The following is an 18423-nucleotide window of genomic DNA, read 5'->3' as shown; positions in this document are numbered from 1 at the left end:
AATGGCAGATGAGGGTGTGTGTCTAAGGGTGAGGGGGTGCATTGAAAAGTACTTGGAACTCAATGATAATGGGGAGGTCCAGGTGGGAGTGGTCTGGGAGGCGTTGAAGGCGGTGGTTAGAGGGGAGCTGATATCAATAAGGGCACATAAAGGGAAGCAGGAGAGTAAGGAACGGGAGCGGTTGCTGCAAGAACTTTTGAGGGTGGACAGACAATATGCGGAAGCACCGGAGGAGGGACTGTACAGGGAAAGGCAAAGGCTACATGTAGAATTTGACTTGCTGACTACGGGCACTGCAGAGGCACAATGGAGGAAGGCACAGGGTGTACAGTACGAATATGGGGAGAAGGCAAGCAGGTTGCTGGCACACCAATTGAGGAAAAGGGGAGCAGCGAGGGAAATAGGGGGAGTGAGGGATGAGGAAGGAGAGATGGAGCGGGGAGCGGAGAGAGTGAATGGAGTGTTCAAGACATTTTATAAAAAATTATATGAAGCTCAACCCCCGGATGGGAGGGAGAGAATGATGGGCTTCTTGGATCGGCTGGAATTTCCCAAGGTGGAAGAGCAGGAAAGGGTGGGACTGGGAGCACAGATCGAGGTAGAAGAAGTGGTGAAAGGAATTAGGAGCATGCAGGCGGGAAAGGCCCCGGGACCGGATGGATTCCCAGTCGAATTCTATAGAAAATATGTGGACTTGCTCGCCCCGGTACTGACGAGGACCTTTAATGAGGCAAAGGAAAGGGGACAACTGCCCCCGACTATGTCTGAAGCAACGATATCGCTTCTCTTAAAGAAGGAAAAGGACCCGCTACAATGCGGGTCCTATAGACCTATTTCCCTCCTAAATGTAGATGCCAAGATCCTGGCCAAGGTAATGGCAATGAGAATAGAGGAATGTGTCCTGGGGGTGGTCCACGAGGACCAAACTGGGTTTGTGAAGGGGAGACAGCTGAACACGAATATATGGAGGTTGTTAGGGGTAATGATGATGGCCCCACCAGAGGGGGAAACGGAGATAGTAGTGGCGATGGATACCGAGAAAGCATTTGATAGAGTGGAGTGGGATTATTTGTGGGAGGTGTTGAGGAGATTTGGTTTTGGAGAGGGGTATGTTAGATGGGTGCAGCTGTTGTATAGGGCCCCAGTGGCGAGCGTGGTCACGAATGGACGGGGATCTGCATATTTTCGGCTCCATAGAGGGACAAGGCAGGGATGCCCTCTGTCCCCATTATTGTTTGCACTGGCGATTGAGCCCCTGGCGATAGCGTTGAGGGGTTCCAAGAAGTGGAGGGGAGTACTTAGGGGAGGAGAAGAACACCGGGTATCTTTGTATGCGGACGATTTGCTACTATACGTGGCAGACCCGGCGGAGGGGATGCCAGAAATAATGCGGATACTTGGGGAGTTTTCAGGGTATAAATTGAACATGGGGAAAAGTGAGTTGTTTGTGGTGCATCCAGGGGAGCAGAGTAGAGAAATAGAGGACCTACCGTTGAGGAAGGTAACAAGGGACTTTCGTTACCTGGGGATCCAGATAGCTAAGAATTGGGGCACATTGCATAGGTTAAATTTAACGCGGTTGGTGGAACAGATGGAGGAGGATTTCAAGAGATGGGATATGGTATCCCTGTCACTGGCAGGGAGGGTGCAGGCGGTTAAGATGGTGGTCCTCCCGAGATTCCTCTTTGTGTTTCAGTACCTCCCGGTGGTGATCACGAAGGCTTTTTTTAAAAGGATTGAAAAGAGCATCATGGGTTTTGTGTGGGCCGGGAAGACCCCGAGAGTGAGGAAGGGATTCTTACAGCGTAGCAGGGATAGGGGGGGGCTGGCACTACCGAACCTAAGTGAGTATTATTGGGCCGCTAATATTTCAATGGTGAGTAAGTGGATGGGAGAGGAGGAGGGAGCGGCGTGGAAGAGATTAGAGAGGGCGTCCTGTAGGGGGACTAGCCTACAGGCTATGGTGACAGCCCCATTGCCGTTCTCACCGAGGAACTACACCACAAGCCCGGTGGTGGTGGCTACACTGAAGATTTGGGGACAGTGGAGACGGCATAGGGGAAAGACTGGAGCCTTGGGGGGGTCCCCGATAAGAAACAATCATAGGTTTGCCCCGGGGGGAATGGATGGGGGATATGGAATGTGGCAAAGAGCAGGAATAACGCAACTGAAAGATCTGTTTGTGGATGGGAAGTTCGCAGGTCTGGGAGCGCTGACCGAGAAATATGGGTTGCCCCAAGGGAATGCATTCAGGTATATGCAACTGAGGGCTTTTGCGAGGCAACAGGTGAGGGAATTCCCGCAGCTCCCGACACAAGAGGTGCAGGACAGAGTGATCTCAAAGACATGGGTGGGGGATGGTAAGGTGTCAGATATATATAGGGAAATGAGGGACGAAGGGGAGACTATGGTAGATGAACTAAAAGGGAAATGGGAAGAAGAGCTGGGGGAGGAGATCGAGGAGGGGCTGTGGACAGATGCCCTAAGCAGGGTAAACTCGTCGTCCTCATGTGCCAGGCTAAGCCTGATTCAGTTTAAGGTATTACACAGGGCGCATATGACTGGAGCACGCCTCAGTAAATTTTTTGGGGTGGAGGATAGGTGTGCGAGGTGCTCGAGGAGCCCAGCGAATCATACCCATATGTTTTGGTCATGCCCGGCACTACAGGGGTTTTGGATGGGGGTGACAAAGGTGCTTTCAAAAGTAGTAGGAGTCCGGGTCGAACCAAGCTGGGGTTTGGCTATATTTGGGGTTGCACAAGAGCCGGGAGTGCAGGAGGCGAGAGAGGCCGATGTTTTGGCCATTGCGTCCCTAGTAGCCCGGCGCAGGATATTGCTAATGTGGAAAGAAGCCAAGCCCCGGGGGTGGAGACCTGGATAAATGACATGGCGGGGTTTATAAAGCTAGAGCGGATTAAGTTCGTCCTAAGGGGGTCGGCTCAAGGGTTCACCAGGCGGTGGCAACCGTTCGTCGAATACCTCGCAGAAAGATAGACGGAATGGAAAAAAGAAGGCAGCAGCAGCAGCCCAGGATCGGGGGGGGGGGGGGGGGGGGGAGGAGGAGGAACCAGAAGGACTCTCAGGGTTGTTAATATATACTGTATAGTATGTATAGGTCGTTGCTACAGATAATTATATATTGGACTGTTAAATTATATTTTTGGAGAGTGTTACTTGTGACAAGGCAGTTGCCAATTAGGGCTAGTTTTCATTTTTGTTATTTATTATTTATTCATTTTTTGTTTATAAAATAGGTCATTGTTATTTGTGTTGTTATAATATTGTGTAAAGGATGCACAATGTACTGTGTTGGTTGACCAAAAATTTTCAATAAAATATTTAATAAAAAAAAAACATTTCTAATGTTACTCTAACCCATTAAAGTGGTCTAACCACAGCAGCTCATTGTGTAAGTTTCCACAGGATTCACTTCTTTAATTTTTAAATCATGACGGGTAATATAAGACTACAATAATAATCTTTATTAGTGTCACAAGTAGGCTTACACTAACAATGCAATGAAGTTACTGTGAGAATCCCCTAGTTGCCACACTACGGTGCCTGTTCGGGTACACAGATGGAGAATTCAGAATGTCCAATTCATCGAACAGCATGTCTTTCGGGACTTGTGGGAGGAAACCGGAGCACCCGGAGGAAACCCACGCAAATGCGGGGAGAACGTGCAGACTCTACAGACAGTGACCCAAGCCGGGAATCGAACCCGGGTCCCTGCCACTGTGAAGCAACAGTGCTAACCACTGTCCCCTTCCCTGTCTACGTTTAGCTGAATGTATAGCCCAGTTTGTTGTTTTCATGATCATTCTCTTGTATCAGCTGTATTCTTTAGTTCCCTAAGCAGCCTTCATTTCAGCCATCTTATTCCTTGTACTTAATCCTCAATTGAGATTAGTTCCGATGAAAACATTAAAATAGAAAATAATGCATTGACAAAGGGATATTTTTGCTAATAATTTTTTCCAGTGCGTTTCAAAGCTTTGTGTCTAATTAGAATAAATAGTGTATAGTTATTCAATATGAGCTTCTTGTGTTAGCATAAACCCATAAAAATGTTTATTTTGAATAACCTGAGGCCGTTTGGGTACTTGAGTCGCACAATTAACCCAGTGCTGCTGATAAATTATACTCTCTAAATCCACAGTCTTACAGCGTCCATAATATACACTGGTTCAATAAATCATCAGAAACTCCTTAACTCAATGTGTTTGCAAAAAAAAATATTAAAATGTTTTATTGTGTTAATTATAAACATCATTTGTAAATTTAAAGGACATTTGTGCAAACAAGTGAGAAACGTATTTTCAATGAAATATGAGTATAGCCACATTTCAAAAGTTTAAAAAAAATTACATTTGATTTTATATATATATATATATATATATATATATAAATAACTATGTACCTATAGTTATTTATATTTTGATTCACATCCTACACAGAATTTGCTGAAGGTAAGCAACCCAATTCTGACTGGTTAGTAGGAAGTGTGCACTTTGACATTCCCTCTCTCGTTAGTAACGCATCGGTTTCTTCCCCAGTGTCGGAAATTGCTCGCACTGCATGTATCGACATTTAACTATTTGAAGGTTATCACAATTCATGACAGTGATGGCAATTTAAGTCATGATTTAAATTTGTAGAGATTGGAAAAGCAGATGCTATTCAAGCTAGCCTCAGTGACCTCTTTTTCAAATTCACATCGTGGCATCATTTTTGTTATGATTTTGAGATATTCTTCATCCTTCCCCACATTTTCCTTTGCCCATCAAACCAAACTGCCCCCCCCCCCCAAGACTCCATACACCACCCTGCCTTAACCACGTACATGCATCTATTGAGTGTGTTGCCTCCCTTCAATCTCTCTCCAAGCTCATCTCATTCACTGGAGGCTCCATATGCTCCCTAGATTCCATTCCCATTAAACTACAGACTAACTTTTTTTCCTGGCCTTAAATGCGAGCTGAAATTATAAATGACTTCACACTTCAAAACTATCAACTGCCTCAAAAAAAACCTCTTGATTCATAATTCCATGCATACTACAATCTTATCTCTAAACTCGCTTTATTGTCCAAAATCCAGGAGCATGTTATCGTCTCCCATTAAGGTGCCCATTTTTCCTTTAAGCGTTTTGATTCCCTCCAATTAGATTCCTGCCACAGCAATAAAATGGCCCTAACCAAAGTCATAAATGATATTTTCTGTAACTGTGATGCATTAACATTCAATATGCTCCCTTTACCTTTGACAGTCCACCACTTCTCTATTGCTTGTTTCTCTGCTAACACTTTCAGTTGGATTGCCTTCACGTACCTATTCAATTGAAGCCAGAGAATCTACAGCAATGCTTTCTTTTCCTGCTCACAACTGGATCATCCCCAGCTCTAAGGATCTTTCCTTTCCCGCAAAAGCAGCTCCAACTGCTTCCAGATCTGAACTCAAGACTAATCCAATCTTAAGACGAGTCACGATTTCCTCCAGTTGAAACAGGAGTAAAGCCGAAGACAGTAGGTGGAATTTAATCACCCCCCCCCCCCGGCGAATGAGCATGGAGATGTGAGGGGGGGTGCGGGTGGAGGTCCCACTGCCTTTTTGCCTCCCTCTGATTAAGCTTGGATGTGGCTTTCTCACCCAGGGGCTAACAAAGACCCATGTGGGGGTGTAGTTGGGTGGCCTTACACAAGGGCATGTCCCCTGCAGTTTTCTCAAGGTTCTCCTCGTCTTGGAAATGTTATTACATGCAGTAATTCTTTTTAAAAAAGCTTAAGACTTCAAATTTGTGATTAACAGTTTAAAGTGAATTGTGTGTTACTTTTGCTCTAGCATACAACTTACTCAGATGGTGAAGATTTACTAAGGTGCAAGTCCCCAGATCAGCGAGAAATCACCAAAGGGTTTGCCCCTGGTTTAAATGATAAGCGTGGCTGGAAAATGAATTCGAACGTAATTCCTCGTTATGACATGGAGCACAAGAAGTTTGCTGACCTCAGAGGAAATGATTTCAAGTAAGAAAGCCATCACTATAACGCTGGTGTTTTGGCAAAATTGATTTGAAACAGTATGCACGACAGTGTTACTAAAATTAATTGGTTCAACTTTTGATTAACCCGTGCAACTTCTTTAATAGAAATGATATTTAAAGTTTCATTTATAAACTAAATCAGTGAGGGGATGACAACCTGATTGAGGTATATAAAATTATGAAGACCATAGATAGGAAATAACTTTCCCCCTTAGTAGAGGGGTCAATAAGCAGGGGGCACAGATTTGAGCTAATGGGCAGGGAATTTAGAGGTGATTTGATCATAAGCTTTTTTCACCCAGAGAGTGGTGGGAATCTGGAACTCACTGCATGAAAGGGTGGTAGAGGTGGGATCCTCACAACATTTAAGATGCATTTGGACGAGCACTCGAAACACTATAGCACACAAGAATGCAGGCCAAGTACTGGAAAATGAAATTAGACAGTTAGGTGCTTGATGGCCAGCGCAAACACGAAAGGCCCAGGGGCTTCTTATTGTGCTGTGAAAGTCTATGACTCCATAACAATATCATTGCACTTCTAATGGGGGCAGTTTCTGATTTAAGTATTTGCACACAGGTTTCTTCAAGAATAAGATGTCCCTTCTTTCATGGAATGTGGGCATTGCTTAGGCCAGCATTTTCTGCCAATCCTCAATTGCCCTCAAAAATGTGGCAGTCAGCCGGCTTCTTGAACCGCTGCAGTCCATGTGGCGTAGGTACACCCACAGTGCTGTTAGGGAGAGATTTCCAGGATTTTGACCCAATAACAGTGAAGGAACTTCACATTCTCCTAAACTAGATTGAATGAATTCTAGTGGCATCTTTTTGGGTAGCAATCAGGTGCATTAATTAGTTAAACAATCAAAGGGTGCCACTAATTGGTCTTAACGTAGATATCAGCAGAGGCCAACAGTTTAAAATCACTGAACAAACCCAGGACCTATACAACCGGAGATATCCTCGATAAACTAACGTCAGACTAGCACTGGTTGCAGACCCAGAGATGCCGTATTATGACCTCATATGCAGTTACTGTAGTTCAGCTGTCTATTACCCTATTCTCTCAAGTTAATGAACAGTCTTAATCCTTGGTTTAAACCTGTGACAATTTCTCTCAATTTATATCAATACCATGACTTTATTCATTTTTAAGAAATCCATATTAACCTATTTCTACACTTTTATCCTTCAGCATATACTGCAATAAGCGCTCACGTATTTACAATCGGAACTCAATCCTTTGAATGGGGAAATGGAGAAAAGCCACCTCTTCCAAGCGACCAATCTTCTCACAGAAGTACTCTGATCTACTCCGAAAATAGAAATGAACATACAACTAACCTGATAGTTTTAGACTAGGTGCTTTTGTACATTTCATTGACCAAACTGATATCTCATGCACTTGAATACTGGGCCACAAGGTGAATTGCAGTCATTCCTGCCACTGAAGTAAATTAACTTAAGACAGTAGAATTGCCACATACTTGTTAGTAGTGAACCGGAGAGCTGAATGATATTGTATTCCAAATATGAAACAGATTTTATAAAATATTGCATAATCTTTACAGTCAAATTCAGTAAATCAGCTTTAAATCATTATTTGAATTTTACTTTCAGTTTTATTGCCTGATGTTAATATCCAGATATATATATGCACACACTTGGAAAGCTGTAGCCTGTTTGGGATCAAATATGTTTTAGAAAGTTCGGTCAAGTGGATGTGAGCAAATATATGCTCTCTTATCCAGCACCTGTTGTGCTATTTTCTTAATGTTTTCATCAAGGTTTTCAGAAGAATCTAAAGGATAAAAACAAAAATAGAAAATGTATTATTACTGGGGGAAAACAGCTGATCCAGACTTTTGACAGTTGATTACACACCATCCTCGTCCAACAGCTCTCCATCATTGCACTTGACTGGTTCCTTTCCTATCTAATTTTAGCCAGAAAATCGCCATAAGTGGCTTATTTTCCCATTCCCACATAGTTACCTCTGATGTCCCCCCCCAATAGTCTATCCTTGGACCCCACCTATTTCTCATCTACATCTTCAACGTCATCATCTGAAAACAGGTCAGTTTCCACATGCACGTGGTGACACCTAGCTTTACTGTACCATCACCTCGCTTGACTCTTCCACTATCCCAAATTGCCAACCTACATATGCGACATCCAATACTGTATGTGCAGAACTTTCCACTAATTCAATATTGGGAAGACTGAAATAATTCTCTTTGGTCCACACCAGAAATTCTGCTCTCTCATCACCAATTTCGTACCTCTCCCTGGTTTTAGGTTGACCCAGAATCCTCACAACCTCGGTGTTATAATAGAACTTGAGGTGAGCTTTCAACCACATATCTGCGACATGACTAAGGCTGCTTATTTTCAACTCCATCATATTGCCCGTCTCCACCCCTGCCTCAACACTGAAATCTTCATTCAGGCCATTGCTATCACCAGACCTAACTCTCCCAATACTCTCTTGGCCAACCTCCCATGGTCTACCCTCCTCAAATTGAGGTGATCCCAAACTCTGGTGCCTGTGTCTTAACTCACACCAAATACTGTTCATCCACAACCTGTGCTCACTGACGTAGGTTGGCTCTCAGTTAAACAATGCCTTGATTTTGAAATCATCATTCTTGTTTTGAAAGCTGTCCATTGCCCGGCCCTTGCCTTATCTCTGTTATCTCTTGCATCCCTACAATCTTCCGCAACATTATTTTCAATAAAGACAATTGTCTGTATCTGCAGAATTGTATCAGAAATATTTCCTTGCTTAAATGGCTCATTTCAGTTGATGTTTTTGTGCTTGCTCTCGGATGGCAAGTGTTACAAAGCAGCTTCATTCACCCAATGATGCCCAATCCAAGGACACTGAGTGTTGGCTGGACACACAATGGTACCCAGCTACATTTCCACAGTGCTTGGATTGGTATTCTTCTTCTTCTACCTTGAATGAGGTCACACTCATATTATACCAAAGATCTAAAATACGGAGTCTCTATGAGAAGAAATGAGACACGTAACACTCTCTGCCAGAAAATGTTTAATTTTAATTTGAGTTGGAGGCCTTCGGTGGGGGCCACCATGCTAGCTGGGTGAGCTAGTTAACAGGGGTGAGGTGGGGTGTTGCCAGGAATAAAATGTGGGGGGAGGGGAATGGGATGGTTCTTTGTTTGGGAGGGGTTGCTGACAAGGGTGCGGTTGGTGTGGCGCAGTTGGGAAGGGAAGTCAAGGGATAGTTCACATCGGTAATGAAGCGGGGGGGGGGAGGAACTCCCCCCCCCCCACATTGTCGCAGGCTTCCATCTCCCTGAATTTAAAGAAGGATAAGGACCTGGAGCGGTGTGGGTCGTACCGCCCGATATCATTGTTGAATATAGATGCCACGTTATTGCCGAAGGTGCTGGCATTGCGGATTGAGACTGTGTGCCAGGGGTGATAGGCGAGGAACAGACGGGGTTTGTGAAGGGAAGGCAGTTGGCGACAAATGTGCGGAGGCTGCTCAATGTAATTATGATGCCTTCAGAGGGGCAGGAGGTAGAGGTAGTGGTGGCGATGGATGCGGAGAAGACTTTTGATGGGGTGTAGTGGGTGAGCAGGAGGTGCTGGGGCAGTTTGAGTAGGGGCAGGTGTTTGTGGACTGGGCCCTGCTGCTATTCAAGGCGCCGGTGGCGAGTGTGAAGATGAACCAAGTGATTTTGGAGGATGCCTCGCTGGAGGCACTGATCTGCGATAACCATAGGTTTGTGCCAGCGGGGCTGTATGCAAGGTTTAGGGGGAGGTGGTAGGCAGGAATTGAGCGCTTTGGGGATTTGTTTATCGGGGGCAAATATGCGGGGCTGGAGGACTTGGAGGAAGTGTATGAGTTGCCCAGGTGGAATGGCTTTGGGGACCTGCAGGTTTGGGACTTTGACAGGAAGGAGTGCTGTCCTTTACGGAGCTGCCGCCCCTGGGGTTGCAGGATAAGGTGCTGTCGAAGGAAGAAATAGGGGAGGGAAGGTGTTGGATATATATAAGGAATTGATAGAGTGGGAGGGAGCCCTAGTGGGAGTCATTAAGCCTAAAGGGGAGGAGGAGCTGAGAGAGAAGGTGGGGGCCAAGACGTGGGCAGAGGCCTTGCGGAGGGTGACCTCGTCCTCGTTGTGCGCGAGGTTAAGCCTCATCCAGTTCAAGGTGGTGTAAAATGCTCATATGACTGTGGCGAAGATGAGTAGGTTCTTTGAGGAGGAAGAGGATAGGTGTGTGCGTTGCTCGGGGGGGGGGTCTGCGAATCACGTCACGTGTTTTCACCGTGTCCAAGACCAACGGGGTTCTAGCAGGGGGTTCTCGGACGTGATGTCTGAGGTGTTGGGGTGGTTCAGAGTCTGCAGGTGGCGATTTTTGGGGTGTCAGAAGACCAGTGAGTCCAAGGGGTGAGAGAGGCCGACTTTTTGGCATTTGCCTCCCGAATAGCCTGGAGATGGACTTTGCTAGGATGGCAGGGTTGGGAGCAGCCGAAAGCGGGAGTGTGGGTGAGCGACCTGGCAGAATTCCTGAGGCTGGAGAAGGTCAAGTTCGCTCTGCGAGGGTCGGGAGAGGGGTTCACCCAGAGGTGGAAGCCGTTTATCGATTTCTTCAAGGAGGATTAATGGATCAGCAATGGGTGGAGGCGGTGTAAGGGGGTAAAAATGGGATGTGGCGGGGTGTAGGTGGGTTGTGGTTGTTTATTCAGTTGTTTTGCTGTTCTGATATTTTGTGTATATGCGAAAATGACTTGAATAAAATAGTTTTTAAAACATTTTTAATTTGGCAGAAAAGGAAGATATAGGGCAGCACGGTAGCACAAGTGGATTGCACTGTGGTTTCACAGCGTCAGGGTCCCAGGTTCGATTCCCCACTGGGTCACTGTCTGTCCGAAGTCTGCACGTTCTCCCTGTGTCTGCATGGGCTTCCTCCGGGTGCTCCGGTTTCCTCCCACAGTCCAAAGACGTGCAGGTTAGGTGGATTGGCCATGATAAATTGCCCTTAGTGACCAAAAAGGTTAGGAGGGGTTATTGGGTTACGGGGATAGGATGGAAGTGAGGGCTTAAGTGGGTCGGTACAGACTCGATGGGCCGAAATGGCCTCCATCTGCACTGTATGTTCTATGTTTCTATGAGAGGAAAAGAAGAGCACTTTGTATTTTAAGTAATTCTCCTAACCTTTCCATCTTTGTGTGTTCAATGAAATAATTTGTTTAATCATTCTACAGCTGATATTAGTGATGGACACCAAGTAATGTACACTCTCTGATTCCCTCCCACCTTGTAAACATTTAGTTCATTCATCTAATAGCACAGGCACATATCAGCTTATCAAAATTTTGTGTCTTATTGTTAAAAAGGGATATAATTATTTACTTTGTTCAGATTTTACTGTTGAAAACTACCCCTCCCAAAATATTGCACCAGAAATCACAGCAAAAGTAGTACTTATGCATATAGCACTTAGCAGCAGCCATTATCATCATTAAATTCATGAAATAACTCACTTTTCTGTAGTTGAGCCAATAGGAAATTATTCTGGAAATAGACCCCAGAGCAAAAGGTGTTGGCAAGTAAAACCTAGTGATAGAAAGAGAGAACATCTGGAAAAGCCTTCAGGAAATCAAGTCAAACCAAAGAGGAAGCAGACACTGTCTGTCTGTCTGTCTTTGACTCTGGGAGAATGCCTTAAATCATGCTTTTATAAATAAACAGAGTACGCAATTCAACAGAAATACTGAATTTTACTCCTGTAGCCACAGCAGACTAACAAACAATCGAGAAATAAGAAATAGCCGTATTGTGCTTAAATGTATGACTGAAAGTTTGTAACATTTTTGAAAAGGTCAAAACACTTAGGAGCTAGAAAATTAAACTTAAACTATTACTGTGATAATCTGATACTCTTAATTTTTATTCAAGAAAAGTCCAATTGTGAAGATGATCTCATTTGTCTAAATCTATTTCTATAAACTTGTAATTTTTTGGAACAGATTCATAAGTAATTTAATTGATTCTTTGCAATTTTACACCCACTTTCAATCTCCGGGAAGTTAGATCTGTTTTAGTTTGGGGTTTGTATCTTGCAACATATGGGTTTATTAAATAACATGGAAATTATGCCGCATAACATGTAATTTTGGAAATGAGCATAGGCAGGTATTTCTTTTGCGAATTTGATTATTTACAAATACTGTCTGTAAGCTTTGGAATGAAAGATTAAATCATTATTTTGGAACAGTCTTATTATTGTGAAATGTAATATGCACTGCCTTTCAAGTAGCCAAAGGAACCAAGAATGATATAATTGATTCCTTTAGTTATCTTCTCCATGGAATAAACTGTGGAAAAAAAATACCCTCCATTTGTTTGACAGAAAACCAAAGGGGTTTTAAAACAATCTGCCATTTTATCTCACTTAAAAATTACAAAAGATAATAGAGGGACATTATAAGCTTGACATAAAAATCATATATAGTCAGCTCAATTATTTTAAGTACTTTTGTATGAAAGAAATGCACACTCGGGTCGGTCTGTCACACTGTACTTTTGGAAGGCATAGATTTCTTCACTCAATGTGACTTTGCAGTCCAATGGTATATGGCTTTTACCAAAATTTGTATTCACATGTACATAAAAGTCCATATTCTATTTATGAGTTGAACTTTGAAAAAGCAGCCTGCTGAACAATTACCAGTCTGGAGCTATCATGGCATAGTTCTATCTTTGGCACATCAACCAGAAGACTCATAATAATCAGCCATCTAGATCAATTGCAGATGGTGTGCTGTAAAGGAATAGACTGGAAATCATCAGTTGCGAAACTGAAGAGGCTGCCAAGGTGGATAATAAAAGAGAGGGCAATATAATAAACATTCATTCAATAAAGGAAGAAATATTAAATCATTATCAAGAGTAGGCAAAAGTAATATTTTTCAAAAATATGGAGCATTTTAAATCATATTTCATATGTAGCACATGGTTGTAGGAAGTAATTGAAATAAGATTGTCACATGGAATATCACCACTTTTTCATCAGATTTATTTGGGCTACTGATCCAACACAAATGATGCAACTGTTTTGGGTGGTGGACGAGCTATAATCTCTTGCTCATCCAGTTGGGGGAGGGCATCGAGCAGAGGCCAGGGATTGCTGCACACCAAATGTCAGAAACACAAAAGGAAAAGAATGAACAAATTCTCCCATGCAAACTTCTTGCCTACTTCGATTTACAGAACGAGGCAAACTTAAGCAGCAAGACATTTTGAGACAGGGAATAACTCACAATGGGCAGTAAAAATTAAGAATCGGTAAAAAGAAAATTAAAATGGAGTTACATAAAAAGGAAAACACTCAGAAGAAAGTCAGATTTATAAGCAGTGCCTTGCTCTTTAGCCATTGGATTTGCAGGGTCTCCACTTTTCTTCCCCGCCCCCATTTGACTTCATTAATATTTTACCCAATTTTTTAATTGATTTTATGACCCATTCAATCTCTGTTAGATCACATCCCGGCCACAATTAAGTAAAAAGATTTTTAAGATCATCTGTAATGGTAAAATATGTGATTGAAATTTCTAGACAAGGTGTTTCAGGCCAATTTAAAAAGAGCAACGTTAATTCACTCCCAGTGAGCCAGAGAAGACACAGCCAGAGTGAGACACAGCAAAGAATGAGTTTGGGAATTTGAAGCTAAGTGGGAATTCGAAGCTGGGTGGGGAGGAGGTGCTTTCTTTCCCTGGTAAGTAGTTTTTCTATTAATTTGTCTTATTTATTTTTCTTTTGTTGTTTGGCATTGTAGTCGTATAAGTTAACCTACGGTTTCAGACATGGCAGGAGATCCTAGACCCATGTCATGCTCCTTGTGCACGATGTGGGAGCTCAGGAACACATCCACTGTCCCTGGCTCCTTCATGTGCAAGAAGCGTGTCCAGTTGCAGCTCCTGGTAGACCGCTTTGCGACTCTGGAGCTGCGGGTGGACTCACTTTGGAGCATCCGCAATGCTGAGGACGTCGTGGATAGCACGTTTAGCTAGTTGGTCACACCGCAGGTGAAGGTTACTGAGGGAGATAGAAAATGGGTGACCAAAAGACAGAGCAAGAGTAGGAAGGCAGTGCAGGTGTCCCCTACGGTCATCTCCCTGAAAAACAGATATACCGCTTTGGTGATACTGTTGAGGGAGATGGCTCACCAGGGGAAAGCAGCAGCAGCCAGGTTCAGGGCACCGTGGCTGACGCTGCTGCGCAGGAGGGCAGGAAGAAGAATGGCAGGGCTACAGTGATAGGGGACTCAATCGTAAGGGGAATAGACAGACGGTTCTGCAGACGCAATCGAGACTCGAGGATGGTATGTTGCCTCCCTGGTACAAGGGTCAAGGATGTCTCTAGAGCGGCTGCAGGACATTCTGCGGGGGGCGGGGGGGAGAAGAGGGCGAACAGCCAGCTATCATGGTGCACATAGGCACCAACGATATAGGTAAAAAACAGGATGAGGTCTTACAAGCTGAATTCAGTGAGTTAGGTGTTAAACTAAAAAGGACCTCAAAGGTAGTAATTTCACAATTGCTACCAGTGCCCCGAGCTAGTCAGAGTAGGAATGTCAGGATAGATAGGATGAATACGTTGCTCGAGAGATGGTGCAAGAGGGAGGGATTCAAATTCCTGGGGCATTGGAACCGGTTCTGGGGGAGGTGGGACCAGTACAAACCGGACGGTCTGCACCTGGGCAGGACAGGAACCAATGACCTGGGGGGGGGGGGGGGGGGGGTTGCTAGAGCTGTTGGGTAGGGTCTAAACTAATGTGGCAGGGGGATGGGATCCGATGTAGGAAGTCGGAGGGAAGTAAAACGGGGCCAGAAACAAAAAGCAGTAAGGGGGAAAGTGTAAGGCAGAGAAGCCATAGTCAAAAATCAAAAAGGGCCACAGTACAGAGACTGAGGAGTGTGAAAAGGGAGGTGGCCAATGCAGGATTGAGGGTGTTGTACCTAAATGCGCGCAGGCTACGGAACAAGGTAAATGAGCTTGTTGCACACATTGAAATTGGTCGGTACGATGTGGGCATCACGGAGACGTGGCTGCAAGGGGATCAGGGCTGGGATCTAAATATCCAAGGATATATGTCCTATCGAAAGGACAGGCAGATGGGCAAAGGGGGTGGGTTGCATTGTTCGTAAGGAATGAAGTTAAATTGATAGCAAGGAGCGATATAGGATCAGAAGGCATAGAATCTCTGTGGACAGAGTTGAGGAATCACAAAGCTAAAAAGACCCTGATGGGAGATATGTACAGGCCCCCTAGCAGTAGTCAGGATGTGGGGCAGAAAATAAATCAGGAGATAGAAAAGGCATGTAAAGAAAGGCAATATTACAATAATCATGGGGGACTTCGATATGCAGATGCACTGGGAAAATCAGGTTGGTAGTGGATCCCAAGAAATGGAATTTGCGGAATGTCTAAGAGATGTTTTTTTGGAGCAGCTTGTGTCAGAGCCTACTAGGGAACAGGCAATTCTGGATTTGGTGATGTGTAATGAGGCAGACTTGATTAGGGAACTTAAGGTGAAGGAACCCTTAGGGAGCAGTGACCACAACATGATAGAATTTACCCTGCAGTTTGAGAGGGAGAAGCTGCAATCAGATGTAACAGTATTACAATTAAATAAGGGTAACTACAAAGTCATGAAGGGGGAGCTGGCCAGAGTTGATTTAAGAAGGAGCCTAGCAGGGAAGACAGTGGAACAGCAATAGTAGGGGTTTTTGGGGGTTATTAGGGAGGCACAACAGAAATTCATCCCAAGGAGGAGGAAACATGCTAAGGGGAGGACAAGGCATCCATGGCTGACGAGGGATGTCAAGCGCAGCATAAAGGCTAAATAATAAGCATACAAAGTGGCGAGAGTTAGTGGGAGACCAAAGGATTGGGAAGCCTTTAAAAGCGAGCAGAGGGCAACTAAAAAAGCAATAAGGGGGGGAAGATGAAGTATGAGTGCAAGCTAGCTAGTAATATAAAGGAAGATAGGAAGAGATTTTTCAATATATAAAAGGTAAGAGAGAGGCAAAAATAGACATTGGACCACTAGAAAATGTGGCTGGAGAGGTAATAATAGGAAACGAAGTAATGGCAGACGAACTGAATAGTTACTTTGCATCAGTCTTCATGGTGGAAGACACCAGTGGGATGCCAGAGCTCCAGGAGAACCAGATGGCAGAGGTGCGTGCAGTGACCATTACTAAGGAGAAGGTTCTGGAGAAACTGAAAGGTCTGAAGGTGGATAAGTCACCTGGACCGGATGGACCAAAACCCAGGGTCCTAAAAGAGATAGCTGAAGAAATTGTGGAGGCATTAGTGATGATCTTTCAGGAATCACGAGGCAGGAAGGATCCCAGAAAACTGGAAGGTGGCTAATGTAATACCACTGTTTAAAGAAGGGAGGGAGGCAGAAGACGCCGGTTAGCCTGACTTCGGTCATTGGTAAGATTTTAGAGTCTGTCATTAAAGATTAAATCGCGAAGCACTTGGAAGTGCATGGTAAAATAGGACTGAGTCAGCACGGCTTTGTTTAAGGGAGGTCGTGTCTGACAAATCTGTTAGAGTTCTTTGAGGAGGTAACAAGCAAGTTAGACAAAGGAGAACCAGTGGACGTGATTTATTTAGATTTCCAGAAGGCCTTTGCCGCATAGCAGATTGTTAAATAAGTTAAGAGCTTATGGTGCTCAGGGTAAGGTCCTGGCATGGATAGAGGATTGGCTGACTGGCAGAAGGCAAAGAGTGGGAATAAAGGGGTCTTTTTCAGGATGCAGCCGGTTACTAGTGGTGTGCCTCAGGGGTCTGTGCTGGGACCACAACTTTTTACAATATACATTAATGATCTGGAAGAAGGTACTGAAGGCACTGTTGCTAAGTTTGCAGATGATACAAAGATCTGTAGAGGGACAGGTAGTATTGAGGAAGCAAGGGTGCTGCAGAAGGACTTGGACAAGCTAGGAGAGTGGGCAATGAAGTGGCAGATGCAATACAATGTGGAAAAGTGTGAGGTTATGCACTTTGGAAGGAGGAATCTAGGCAGAGACTATTTTCTAAATGGGGAAATGCTTTGGACAGCAGAAGCACAAAAGGAATTGGGAGTCCTTGTTCACGATTCTCTTAAGGTTAATGTGCAGGTTCAGTCGGCAGTTAAGAAGGCAAATGCAATGTTAGCATTCATGTCAAGAGGGCTGGAATACAAGACCAGGGATGTACTTCTGAGGCTGTATAAAGCTCTGGCCAGACCCCATTTGGAGTATTGTGAGCAGTTTTGGGCCCCATATCTAAGGAAGGATGTGCTGGCCTTGGAAAGGGTCCAGAGGAGGTTCACAAGAATGATCCCTGGAATGAAGAACTTGTCGCATGAGGAACGTTTGAGGACTCTGGGTCTGTACTCGTTGGGAGTTTAGAAGGATATGGGGGTATCTTATTGAAAAGTACAAGATACTGTAAGGCCTGGATAGAGTGGACGTGGGGAGGATGTTTCCACTTGTAGGAAAAACTAGAAGCAGAGGACACCATCTCAGATTAAAGGGACAATCCTTTAAAACAGAAATGAGGAGGAATTTCTTCAGCCAAAGGGTGGTGAATCTGTGGAACTCTTTGGCGCAGAAGGCTGTGGAGGCCAATTCACTGAGTGCCTTTAAGACAGAGTGTAGCCACTTAAATTGGCCAGCTCCCGACTTAAAATGGCGAATGGCAAAGGCTGATGGGAAAGTCAGCCAACTTAGACAGAAACCAGCAGGTGCGGGTTTGCTGTGTATTTAACTCTGCAAAAGGCCAGACAACATCGATACCAGCGACCATCAGCATAACAATGTAGCAGCCATCTACATACTGATGAGCAATCCCCGGGAACAATAAGTAACATTTTGGACACACAAAGCAAAGCCAGACTCCCCGGCGCCAGCAGGAGCCAACACAAAGGAGGTGAACGAGCACCTCAAGACCGCCCATCGATCAGGGAACCGCTCCAGTATTGGAGAAATCGAACCAAGCGATTGGGACAAAGTCCAATCACTTGGGACCAGGTCCAGGGTCCGCCCCGAAAGGCGGGAAGCCCCTGGGGACTATAAGAGTTAAGCCCCAAGTTCAAATCGCTCTCTTCACCTTTGTCCTGCCGGGTCACCCGGCAACACGAACCAACATTGACCGTGACCGGTGCAGTGACCACCGACAGAAGTCTTAATTCAACGCTCGCAACGAGATAGGCGTTCCTAGCTACCAATCTGTACCAACTTCGAATCCCGCAGACTCAGAACCCAAACGAAAGGCCATTTGTTCCCCTGACCTGGTGGGCCAGTCCGAAGTTAAGTATAGGCCTGTTAGTTATAGAAGTAGCTTAGAC

The 18423-nt window shown here is 44.6% G+C and overlaps 2 protein-coding genes across 4 annotated transcripts in view; one reads left to right on the top strand and one right to left on the bottom strand.

Moving 5' to 3' along the window:
- The window catches only part of cfap92 (cilia and flagella associated protein 92 (putative)), a 185710-nt gene extending 178095 nt beyond the window's left edge, over window positions 1–7615 (top strand). For all 3 annotated transcript variants that reach the window (XM_072472553.1, XM_072472552.1, XM_072472551.1), the window contains exons 17-18: window positions 5842–6023; window positions 7235–7615. In XM_072472553.1, coding sequence (XP_072328654.1) covers window positions 5842–6023; window positions 7235–7286 — 234 coding nt within the window. In that variant the 3' untranslated portion in view covers window positions 7287–7615. The remainder of the gene's footprint in view (window positions 1–5841; window positions 6024–7234) is intronic.
- Window positions 4221–18423, bottom strand: part of acad9 (acyl-CoA dehydrogenase family, member 9) — a 62938-nt gene continuing 48735 nt past the window's right edge. The window contains exons 17-18 of the mRNA XM_072472554.1: window positions 11561–11633; window positions 4221–7840 (exon numbers count right to left, since the gene is read on the bottom strand). Coding sequence (XP_072328655.1) covers window positions 7740–7840; window positions 11561–11633 — 174 coding nt within the window. The 3' untranslated portion in view covers window positions 4221–7739. The remainder of the gene's footprint in view (window positions 7841–11560; window positions 11634–18423) is intronic.

Source organism: Scyliorhinus torazame, chromosome 13 (genome assembly GCF_047496885.1).
Source record: "Scyliorhinus torazame isolate Kashiwa2021f chromosome 13, sScyTor2.1, whole genome shotgun sequence".
Classification (NCBI taxonomy): Eukaryota; Metazoa; Chordata; class Chondrichthyes; order Carcharhiniformes; family Scyliorhinidae; genus Scyliorhinus; species Scyliorhinus torazame.
The sequence above is the reverse complement of the archived record's forward strand: the minus strand, read 5'-3'. Positions and strand labels throughout refer to the sequence as shown.